Source organism: Sardina pilchardus, chromosome 6 (assembly GCF_963854185.1).
Source record: "Sardina pilchardus chromosome 6, fSarPil1.1, whole genome shotgun sequence".
Lineage (NCBI taxonomy): Eukaryota > Metazoa > Chordata > Actinopteri > Clupeiformes > Clupeidae > Sardina > Sardina pilchardus.
In genome coordinates this window covers 7750293-7762792 of record NC_084999.1, presented here as the reverse complement: position 1 = coordinate 7762792, position 12500 = coordinate 7750293, and the positions used below count along the sequence as shown (strand labels likewise).

At 45.0% G+C, this 12500-nt stretch overlaps 1 protein-coding gene across 1 annotated transcript in view; it reads left to right on the top strand.

The window, feature by feature from the left end:
• The window catches only part of cpne4a (copine IVa), a 51790-nt gene that overhangs the window by 21293 nt on the left and 17997 nt on the right, over positions 1-12500 (top strand). Inside the window, exons 5-7 of the mRNA XM_062537646.1 lie at positions 927-1001; positions 3629-3712; positions 3803-3892. Coding sequence (XP_062393630.1) covers positions 927-1001; positions 3629-3712; positions 3803-3892 — 249 coding nt within the window. The remainder of the gene's footprint in view (positions 1-926; positions 1002-3628; positions 3713-3802; positions 3893-12500) is intronic.

Sequence of the window (12500 nt, the reverse complement as noted above, 5' to 3'; positions counted from 1 at the left end):
CGGCAGTGTGCCGGGCAACCTGGGGCATTAGCAGCAGCGAGAGAAGCTCTTTACGGAGATAAATCCATACCGTAGCATCTCACTCACGGCCTCATCGCTTGGTCTGAGGGAAGCGGCCGTAAAAAGAGACCCGATGCCCCCTCTGCCCATGTGTCGGTCAGCACAGCAGGGCTAAAATAGCTAGCGAGCTCGATAAGTTTTAGCCTTGATGAGGGAGTGTTGTCTTTCTCAGTGCACTTTAGTACGTCCATTAAGAGTTGTTGCTTCTCTCAGAAGCAGATGCAGTCGAGTCTGTGGAAGAACAGATCTCTTCTCCATGGTCCCTCTTTGTGGTGTGTCATCTGCCAAGTTTTAAAGAAGTACAAACAAATTTCTTTGTGTTATACTAGTTTACTCAGATTCCCTTAAAACCATAAAATGTCCAAAAACAAAACTAAAGAAATGCATCTGGGAAGATCCAGTGAATGAACAACGGGTTTTTACCTTCACGTCACTTTTTAAAAAGGGCCGTTCTTGCCATCTCAAAAAAGTTGGTCGGACCAATCTATTTCGAATTCCATTTCATTGCCTTTTCATTGGTACAGGGCTCAACCTTCATTTCCAAAGTCATTACTTGCCCTGTGTGTGTATGTGCACGCAATAAATAATCCCCACATGGGATTTGAATTGACTCAGAGATGAGGGAACAAAGCAAGTAGAATGAGAGAAGAGACACAAAACTAGACCCACATCTCATCTGAGAAATTGATCATTGATTACATGTATCATATTCAATAGTTTTTTTTAAAAGAAAGGCAACATCTGTTTCATCAACTCTCTTCAATTCACTCACAGTGTATTTTGTGTGTTTTTCTTGTGTGATCTGAATCTTTCCATTTACTCAGACAGATGTGCTAACTGTGCTCATGTCTTCCCTTCTCTTCCAGATTACTGCAGAGGAGTTGTCTGGGAATGATGACTATGTGGAGCTCACCTTCAGTGCCAGGAAGCTTGACGATAAGGTCGGTGTCATTGTCATATACAGTACAATATCTTCACAGCCTCCTCTACTCTCCTGACTAACATAGCTTCAGAACTGCTACATTACCCAACCTAGGTGTCATTGTCATACTGCATACAGGACAATATCTTCACAGCCTCCTCTACTCCCCTCACCAGCATACAGTAGCTTCAGAAACTGCTGCATGACCAAACCAAGGATTCTTCCTACAAAGTAGTATCCTTGAAAAGCAGCAGCAGACGGACGTCCATTGATGTGCTGGCTGGGCAGCGTTTTGAAAAGCCCTCCAGCGCTTCTCTTTCACACGCACAATGCCAATAAGTGATGGCACCAGCCCACTGGCAGGGCGGGACTGCCTCAGCTAGAGGGCCTGATGCCATGTGCTCTCCCCGTGGAAACCCCATCAGCGCCCATCAGTGGAGTAATTACCAGAGATTAATACTGGGGATTAATAGAAGCGCAACAAATGACTCCCTTTCATCTCCCTTCTCTTACTCTCTCTCTCTCTTTTTCATGCCCCTTCTGTCTCCCTCTATCTTTCCCTCAACCCATCTTTCTCTACAGTACATATCTCTCATCTCTCTTTCCAGCCATATACAGTATCTCTCTTTAACCATTCTGTCTTTCTTTCTTTCTCTTACTCTTCCTCTCTCTCGCTCTCTCTCTCTCTCTCTCACACACACACACACACACACACACACACACACACACACACACACACACAAACACACACACAGTCACAGACGCAATCTCTTTGACTGTGAGCCCTGCAGGCTGCATTTGCAAGTCAGAGGGAAGGGAGGTGGTGAGGGCAGCTTCATCAGAAAGCACTTTTTTCTCCCTTCTACTTAATCCCTCGGAGTGACTCCCAGCCCCTGTGCCTTTCTAATTAGAGCTAATTTAATTAGATTAGCTTTCTGACTGAACCAAAGTTCAATGGGAAAAGGCTTATGGCCTGGAGTAGCAGTGGAGGGGGTAGGAGGTGGCGGTTGTGTCATTTTTTTTGTCTCAGATGGTTTTGTGGGTTTGTTCATGTTTTGCTGTGGCAGAGTAGGCTGTGACTTGCTGATGCTCTTCCCACATGCACGCCCCAGATCTAAACAGAGGTGGCGCTGTGACGGAGAGTGCCGAGTCAAAACCACTGTTGTAAACTTAGTCCCAATTACACTATTGGTTTGGGATGGTGGTAGGTAGCATAGTTGTTACGGAGCTGTGCTAACATGCTGTAGCTAGACAAGTTGTGGGTTCAATTCCTGGCTTGCACTGTTTTGCCCTTGAGCAAGGAACTGAACCCCAAGTTGCACCGAGGACAATGTAACAATGCCCTTGTGCTATAATTGACATATGTAAGGTGCTTTGGAAAAAGTGTCTGCTTAGATGTAAATTGGAGATGGTTTTTTTTTTTTTTAAAGTATATTTTTTGGGCTTTTTGCCTTTATTTGTATAGGACAGTGGAGAGAGACAGGAAGCAAGTGGGAGAGAGAGATAGGGTGGGATTGGGAAATGACTGCAGGCTGGATTCGAACCTGGGTCCCCATGGGCACTCGGACCCGTTCATGGCACGAGCGCTGTAGCCTGTTGCGCCACAGCGCCCCCAATTGGAGATGTTTTTTTAAGCTTTGTTTTCTATCGTCTAATGTTGTCTGTGTCCGGCTGTAAGATAAATCTGTCTTGGTCGATTGTTCTGCCCTGTCAATCTCAGCCTGAAGCAGTCTTCTGCGTTATAGGAATATTGATCCGTGTGGCTTGATTATTTATTTTTAGAACCAACGTGATCCTTGAGTGTAAGTTTGGCAAGTGGATCAGTACAACATCCCCAAGTCAGATTTAAAGTTTGATCTGAAGAGATATTTTAAAGGGGATCAAGATATACCAGAAAGCCAAGTTACATCATATAGACACTCAAAGTCGAGGTAAAATGCAGAAACCAAAGGATTACTTTTTTCTTCCCTTTCATCTTCAGAACCTGTCAAATCCTCTTCTCCCAATCCACACATCCAGGTGAACGAAGACTAATGACTAATGTCTACTACACACATTTAAACTGAAGCATGAAAACCATGTTGCCACTGGTCACTTGTTCACATTAGTGTAGTGCGAGCGCTAAACATGACCCTTGATCCTGGAGGAGATTCAGGCTTGAGTAATTCCTGACAGCTCTGACTGCTTTCGAGAGAAGGCTAATTTGAGAGATAGGCCTGGGTCCCATGGCACCTCACAGCGGCAATGTGAATTATGCAGCGGGCGTAGAACATCTTCTACTACATGCGCTCTGCGGGCGGAGAGACAGGATGAGAGGAAACGTGGCTTTATTATGACGCACTTACTGTACAGTAGACAGCACACAGAGAGTGCTCTTAGTGTGCGATGATGAACTGCCGCGGGGTGAGAGGCATTTGGCAGAGTAAGAACAATAAATCAATCCATTGATGTGTTTCAGATGTGTCTCACTCCTGTTCTCACTCTCAGTTTACGTTGAATGCCTTCGATAGTGCCAAGAGAGTTTCCATTTTCTTCTCACTCATAAATCATCGGCCAAATCATTTCAAAGAAGAAAAACAACTGTGTCTATTGATTGCAAACGGATAATTAGACATGTATTCATTTGACTTTCCTTCCTCTGCGCAGGACTTTTTCAGCAAATCAGATCCCTTTTTAGAGATTTTCAGAGTGAATGATGACTCCACCCAACAGCTAGTGCACAGAACAGAGGTAAGACCGTACGTATAAACAGTCTCCAAATAACCTAAACCAACCACACTTACTGTTGGTCATGTGAACCTATTCTGTTTACGTTTGCAGACAGTCATGAACAACCTCAACCCTGTCTGGAAAACATTCAAAGTTTCCCTGAACAACTTATGTAGTGGCGATCATAACCGAATACTTACGGTAAGACAATTGTTTTTCTTGGACACCATTGCCCTCATGAGGTCTTCTAGGAAACACAGACACAGCACAATAATCAAAAGGTTTATCATCTTAATTTGAGCTCGATGGTGGGGCGCGGAGAACTACAGTACGTTCAGATCACACACGTTTAATACCAGTTGGAGTGGCTGCCTCGGGAGGTGGCACAGATTTCATTTGCTGGCGAAGCGAACTATGATTAAAGTTCTGAGCTCACCAGTCTCTGGAAGTCTCTCTGGGGAGTTTCGTCAGTGACCTACACTCGGAGCTGGTCTGTTTTCTACGCTGCATCGTCCTTTATTAAGTGAGTGTGTGTGTGTAGTGTACTGTAGTGTTTGTGTGTTACCAAACCCATTAGTCACAAACCATGGAGCTCTACATCTCCGCATCTTAATTCCCAGACCAAGTGATGCTCCTAACAAATCTGGACCCCGACAAGTTTTCTTCCGCAAACTTCTCAAGGCAAAACACACTCATGAATACATTAGTGTATGGATCTGTCACACAGGCACGAGATGAAGGCCTTGAGGTGATTGATATCTCCTCCTCTGATACTGATAATAACGTGTGTGAGTGTTCGCTCCGCTCTCCTGGCGTGTGTCCTCGGCCCCCCCCCGCCGTGGTCGTGAGAGGGTCCGTGGCCGTAGCGTGGCATCTGCCATCGCTGTCGCGTCCTGGTGAACCGCGGCGCGTCGTGTTCGCTGACAGACGCCTCGCTGGGCTGGCTGTCCTCGCCTCGCCTCGCCTCGCCTCCTCCTTTCCCGCCGCGGGCCGACTGTGAGAATCGCTCCATCAGGAACGCGGAAAGCCCCGCTGCTCGGTAATCTCCCGCTGCTGACACACATGGAGGCGCGGGGCCCATAAAGCAGAGCCGGCCCTCCTGTCGGGTGGTGATGCCGCCCCCCCCCCACGCCAGCTCGGTGGTGGCATCTGGCCGGAGCTCCCTCTGGACTGTGCCATGCCGTCCGTCACAGACTGTGCTGTGCTGACACAGAGGATGACCGACGGTGACGTCGGTGATGGGAGGGGGGTTGGGGGGGGGGGGGGGGGGCACTGGTGTTTCCCGCGGTGTGGATGTCTCTCTCCATAGCGCTGGGTATCATGGGAGCGGCAGGGGGTTTAATGACATGATGCAGAGGCAGGAGGGCGAGCAAGAGGAGATTACCACATGCACTCGCTCTTCAGTCTGATCCAGACAGACAGCATTTTGGGCTCTGTGGAGGAGAGCCGTTTCTGGGAGAACACTGGAGGCTGACTCCCTCACTGTAGCCTGAGAGGGGAGATAATGCACACAACACAGGCTTTAACAAGCTCATGTTTATTGTTTATGTCCTTCTTTAATCCTTTAGTTAAACACTGTGTCCATCATTTTATTCACATTCCTCTGGATTATTCTTCTTATCTTACAGAGATTGCATGTACTGTATCACCAACATCCTGAGGCAATAGGGAGGGAAAGTGAAAACCAGCGCCCCAAGTGGTTGCGTTCCTATCGAAGATCAGCTCCAATGTTAAGTCCCATAGACCGACTTTTCAAAAAAATACTACGCAGCTATACCAGCGATCTTATCCACCAAAAATATTTTTCAGTCTGCATACTGTAATAATCTACTAACTGTTAAAATATCAGACCCTATTTCGCCTTATTTAAAAAAAACGTAATTGCTCGTTTCATTTCATAAATGAACTACAACTTCAAGTGACGTGACACCCTTCCACGACGTTACTCACCTAGCATGGTTTGTTTATTAGCCTGTTAGCTAGTTGGTTAGTTAGTAGACAATCACACTTACTGCCAGCTCTTGTGTGAGTAGAAGCACAACACAAGTTATCCCAACATAAAGGTAATTACCACGCGGTTTACATCGCTCTCTGTTATTACAAAAATATGATAAGCCAGTTAAGCAAATTGCCGTTTTGATCAGTTGGAGATGAAGCGCCCAAACTGGTGACGTCAAATGCTACTGTAGCTAGCTACTGTAGTTCGTTATCACCATGTTACAAACAAACTCAAAACAATTAAACTGATCCTAAAAAATAAAGTATGACCACTCGAAGCAATAGAGCTGACCTACATGCATAGCATATTGAAGGCATTTAACTAACTTCCCATCGTGGGCCGAGATATATTTTTTCTAAAAGAAAATCCCATCCTCTCCCGCTAGCCTCTAGGAACGCAACCACCAGATGGCGATGAGATTACTTTCCCTCCCTATGTGTATGGAAATCAAAGCAGGACATTTGCATTGCAGAATGTAGTGAATCATTTGAGTTTGGTGAATCGCCCATGCAGTGAAGTTATGCCTTCATTCTGAGGGTGGGTAACACCACAGTCATTATTGAGCAATCAGTAGAGGTTTCTGCTAAGGCAGTGACTACGGGTGTAGTGGAGACAGAAGTGTATATACTGTACACACTTCATAGCAATCTTTCTCTCGCTCTCCTTTTTTTCACTCGTTCTATATTCCGTTGCTCACTTCCTCTTCTTCTTAATCTTTCCTGTATTGTACACTGCGTGTTGTTACAATGCAAACAGCTGTAGGTAAGAATAAAGCCTAATTGAAACACTCACAGCCTCCAGAGTCCAGTCAGGTTTATTCATGAAGCAAAACAAAACATGACCTAAGTGCTATATAATAATAAGACAAAATCAGGACATGATAGATAAAACAGTAGACAATTCAAAGCAATGTTTGGGAAATGTTAAGATTAAGACAGACAAGAGTAAAAACAGACAAGAGCAGATAATAGCAATACAATAGGATAGGCAAAACAGTAACCTATAGGCCTACAACAAGTAATGCATGTAATGACAATAATACAATAGATAATAAAAGCATATAAAGCAAGTATTCATGCTCATGTTTACGGTGTGAATTAAAAACAGGCAAAGAAGGAGCCAGCCTTGTTTGCAGCAGCAGCTCGTTCCAAAGGGGCAATTACTGCAAAGGCCAGTTGACAGCGGGACAACTATGCGCATTGGTCAGTAGACCAGAATACCCTTGATGGAACATGTGCTTTAAAAGATCTGATATATATGAAGGAGCAAGCCCAATTAAGGATTTGAAAACAAACAACATTTTAAAATGAGCCCAAAAATGGGCAGTGAAAGGTGGCGAGTGTGGCGTGTGAAAAGTGGCGCACTAGCGTCCACATTTGTGTTAGTAGGCGGGCTGCACCTTTTTGGAGAGGCAAGAAAAGCTGATGCCAGTCTGTAGGGAATTAGGACCTGTGTCCACCAATCACGTGTTACAGACCTCGATGGCAGTCTACAATCAGATGAAACTGGAACAGACACAACGTTCATAGGAGTCTTGCTAGAAGGAAGCCTTGGCTCTCAAGAAAGAACAAAACTGCCCAATTCAACTCTCAAAGGCTTTCTGGAAGTAGCCTGGAGGTAGCCTGGCTCCGTAGTCTGTTTCTGCAGTATATTCGCGGGTTTTCTCAAGACAAAAATGTGCAGGTCCAATCAGTGAACAGAGGGAGTAACTGAGAACGATGACGTTGAGGTTGTGCGCTAGTTTGAGCATGTCACGTCACGACCAAACGTTAGCGATTGGTTATGGCAGATCTGAGTGGCTCTGGGCAGATCCAATAGTTTCAAACATCAACAGAGTATCCGCATTCAAGGAAGATCACGCTTGGCGATGGAAAGTGGCCAGACTCTCTGTATTATGGTAGGACTAGGATATTCTGGAAGTCCATTCTCATCATGTTCGGAGGAAAGCCAACACTGTATACCAAGTAAAGACCACCTCTCGACAGTAACGCATGGCGGTGGAAATGTGGAGGTGTGGGGCTGCTTGTCTCTGGATCTGGGCGACTCCATATCACTCAGGATCCATGAGTTCTCAGGCCTACAAAACAAATTCTTGACCTGAACCTCATGAACCCTCATGGGTTTAAACACTTGGACTTCAGTTTTATTCTTAAGATTTTTCGTCTTCAAGACAGTCCAGGACACATTTGAAAGAGACAGACCCTTTTTGTTTTGATGGCATGTACTGTAGATGGGTATGGTCAGCATAGGAATGGAAAGACACGTATTATTGTCTTAGGATGGACCCTAAGGGTAGCATGTAAAGGGAAGAAAAGGGGTGGCCCAAAAGTACTGTAGACCCCTGAGGACCCCACAAGGGAGAGCTACTGAGGAGAATACAGAAGTCACCCAGGCTGACAGAAAGACCTGAGCTAAGAACTAAACCACCCCAGAGTGATACTCTTATTATGAACACAGAGCTCCAGGCAGGATTGATATACTGTGGTCCAGCTGTTAGATCAACAAGGATCAGAACTGCAGAGTCCCCAGAGTCAGTGACTAATAACAAATGATTAAAAACTTTTAGATGAAAAAGAAAACAGAGGAGGAGTGTACCATAAGCTCTGTTTGAGTGGTATCTGAAGTGCATTGCATTGTCACTCCTCTGCACCGATTTAACATTGTCAAACATCTGCTGACAGAAACCACCTGTCATAATATAAATCTGTCACATAAAGTCATGTCATACTGCAGACGTGACAAGACACAGCAATTGCCAAGCAAAACAATTTAATAGAAGTATATACCTCTCTAGTTCTCTATGAGGACTGGGATTTCAGGATAGCAGAATAAAGCAAGATCACTGCAGGATACATGGCACAGCAGTCCTTTTATGTGTGGCAGCCACTCCATCCCTCTCAGTCCTACAGTACTCCTGATTGACAGAGGAAGAGCAGAGCTCTCTGTGTGACCCCTTTAGAACATGAATAGGAAGGCTGTTCCATGTGTTTAGAGTGCCTGAGGGTCTGATCCTCTCATCTCACCCACCCCAGTACCTCCATATAATGACCTCCATATAGCGGGTTACTGTGGCAACTCGCTCATTGTCATTGTTTTGAAAGGTTCTAGAGGGTCCTCCAAAGGGTTCTGCGCTGCAGGGGCAAAAAAGAAAATAAATGGCGAAGTCAGTTGCACCTCAGTACACCTGAACTAGGCTGATGTCAAGCCAATTATTTTTGGTTTAACGTGTTATTGTAACACATTTAACATTTGACTAGGGCAATGAAAACTAATATCCCATTACAAGACAGATGGTGGACCCATTTCTGTGTTGGTTGGAATCATTTCACTCATTTTAGCCCTTTTTACTTGCAATTACTGTCTCTGATCTCAGGTGATGCTCTGATGGAAAAAGGCTTAATAAGCTTGTCTGAGCAGTAAAGCCGGCAGCTTCAGTGCTTTGCAGCTCAGTGTGTCTTCTTCCTTTTTTATGGCCTGCCAACTGGACAGTTTGATTGAATGACCTGTGGAGTAGGAGGCCACACAGTTGGCCCTTTGGCATGATGATTTGTGTTCTTCCTCACAGCAGGAGATTGGTGGTCGACTTTTTGGTGGTCGACTTTTTGCTCCACTGCCTGCTCAAACGAACGTAATCTGAGGAATGGCCTGAACAATGAGCCTCGACGTGGGGTTTCCACTTTATTCTGTGCCAGCCACTTCTGGGGAATTGGTCTGTAGACAGATTTATTAGTAGAACAAATGTTCTTAAGCAAGCTTTTCGTCACAACAACACCAAAATATGACGTGTTTACGCAGGACTATGATTAAAGTCTATTAAGAATTGATGATGATTTTTTTTTGTGTTGTACCCTTAAGGAGGGACTAATGGGATTGTTTCCTTGCTGATGGTTGGATAACTGCCCTGATTAACTTCACTGTGTCTTTCCTTCTAATGAGGATCGTGATTTTGGCCTCCTCTCTCTCTCTCTCTCTCTCTCTCTCTCTCTCTCTCTCTCTCTCTCTCTCTCTGTGTGTGTGTGTGTGTGTGCTGGCAGAAGTGACTGGTTAACGAGCGAGCCGTAATGGTCTCAGATAAAAAAAAAATAATAAAAAAAACCCTCTGACAGGTGCGTTGTTCAGCTCGCTGGATCCCTGTAGGTGCTAATTGGCCCGATCTTTACTTCGCTGCCATTGACCTCAACAAGGGAAACCTGCGGAGACGACTACCAATTTAAGACTCAAAAGGAGCATTGAAGGATCACCAGCTCTGTTTATAGCCGTTCCTCGCCACTCGGGCTGCACAAGACAGATTCTTCCATTGGACAGAGAGTCCTCCATTGGAGGTTCCGCTGATGTGACGCGCTCTCCGGTTCTGCATTATTCATGGGCTTCTCGGAGTGAGTAAAGTGGGACAGGTTCTATGGGAGATTCAGGATGCCCTCTGTCAGGGAGATGGCAGCAGCATGTCAGCCCTGGCTTTCATTTCCTCACCGCCACGCTTAAGGGTTCATGTCGTGGTTGAGTTCAGATATCCTGAGATATCCTGACGCATCTGTTGGAGTGTTCCCTCCTTTTTTTTCTTTTTCTTTCTTTTTTTTAATTTCAAACAGTAGCTGGTACATAAAACACCATCAGTACAGAAACCATTATGGGAAAGTTTGAAAACCTGGAAGGGCGGCACAGGTCTGATTTCATTTTGTTAAAGACAAGGTCTTTTTGTATCGTATAATATCAAGGTTGCTTAATCGTTGGATTTATTATGTTTTATTTAGAGCTTGCAAATTACTCTTGAAAATAGGAGAGGTAGAGCAGTTTTGTGGCCAATTTTAGGATTTAATAATTCCACTCCTCTCAGTTACGTAATTTCTATTTTGTTATTTTGTGTAGCGTCCAGGCCAGCTGGGGCAGGCAGGTAGGATTGTGGCTGACCTTTCCCACCTTGCACACAATCTCTTTGGGCCACTTCCCTCCGGACGGAGGCTACGGTCCATCAGGACCAAAACCTCACAAAAGCAGTTGGCCTCATCAACAAAGACCTCTTACAAGCAGATGTGCCATTGCTTTTGCGCCCGCTTGAAGCGTATTTTCTTCACAGCATGTGCATAACAACATGGCATGGTAGGCTACTGTATGTAGAAACAGGCCGCACTTGAGTAAAACCGCAGATTACCATTTGCAAATTGTGGCAGGGGGCAGAGAAAGGTGCTGGTTGGTCCATGAACGGCAGGTTTGATAAACACTGTACCATGCTAACTGAAGAAGCTCAGCGTGTGCTTTCCACAGGTTGGCCTTGGCGTCAATAACGCTACAACGCTGACTGTACTGTATGCTGCACGCTGTCTCTTTTTCACTTTGTTGTCACTTATGGTTGTCTGTCTCGTCCTAACATGTTTTTTGTTTTGTTTTTTTATTGAGCTGTTGTATTTTATGTATTTTAATTATTGTATGTCATGCACCTTGAGACCAAAGCAAAATCCTTTGAATGTCAAAAACCTTCTTACTGTAATAAACTGATACTGATCCTCTGATGGAGTCGTTGAGCATAAACATGGTCTCGGAGAGCTTTACAGAGCCCAAGGCTTGCACTCCTCAGAAGCACAAGGCAACAGCCACAAGGACAGTTCCCTTTACTGTAACAAGAAGAAACCTTGAGTGGATCCCAGCTGTTTGTGTGTATGTGTGCGTGTGTGTGTGTGTGTTTGCGTGTGTGTGTGTGTGTTCAAGCGTGCGTGTGTGCGTGCGTGCGTGCGTGCCGCGTGTGTGTGTGTGTATGTTTGTGTGTGAGTAGAACACTGGCATCAACAGTTGGGTGGGACTGGGCCACAGAGACTTGCTGAAGGGATCAGTTTAAACTGGTGGCATCAACACCTCACAGTGGAGAGTCTAACATGCAAAAGGAAGAAAAGAGACATTGTAAAGAGTTAGATACGCTAATAGATTACCTTGTAGATGTTTTCAGAATAGATGACTCAGTCTGATGAGAAGAAAGACACAATTTCAAAGGACTATTAGGCAAACAGAGGCTAAGCTATGTGCTGGGCATTTCAAGAGTGTTTTACAGAGTTATACACACTGGCGTTTCATATACAGTAGTTACACAACATTTGTGGTGTATTTTAGAATATTAGGTGTTGAGATTCAATAGATAAAGTGGATTGGAGATTCTAGCTCAGGATCCTGTAGCTCCATTTCACATGCAGAGAGACTAAATGCTGAATGTCAACAGGGACCGCTGCTTAAACACTGGACAATTTCCTACCATTGATTTATTGATGGCCTCATTAATCCACACACACCTCACATGTATTTGCCCCACACATGTCTCTCACTTTCTCTCTCTCTCTCTCTCTCTCTCTCTCTCTCTCTCTCTCACTCCCCCACTCTTCCTCTCCATCTCCCTCTCCATCTCCTTGAGACGGTGGCAAGACGGTCAGCTATCTAAGCCCCGGGTGCTTTCCCCTGCCTATATATTCTCTGATTGCTCTCTGAAGCTGAGCTCAGTCGGTGTATTGCTTTCCTGTCCTCCTCTCCCATAGACTTTAATAATGACACATGCAGCCTCGTCCTCTACCTGATCATGCTCAACGGTGATGAAAACTGGGTCCGTTTGCTCTTAGCACTAATGGATGCTGCATTGTTTGTGAGATCATTGTAGCATTTACAGAATGAATATAAGATAAATGATTGATATTGTTTTTTTTGGCCACCTGCTGCTATGACTTGTAGTCCTTCGTGAGTACTGTACGTACTGTACAAGGTGGCCTGGTAGAGCTTGTTAGACTTGAAATATTCATTCGTTTTCGAACAACCACCTACTGTAGCCTAAATTAT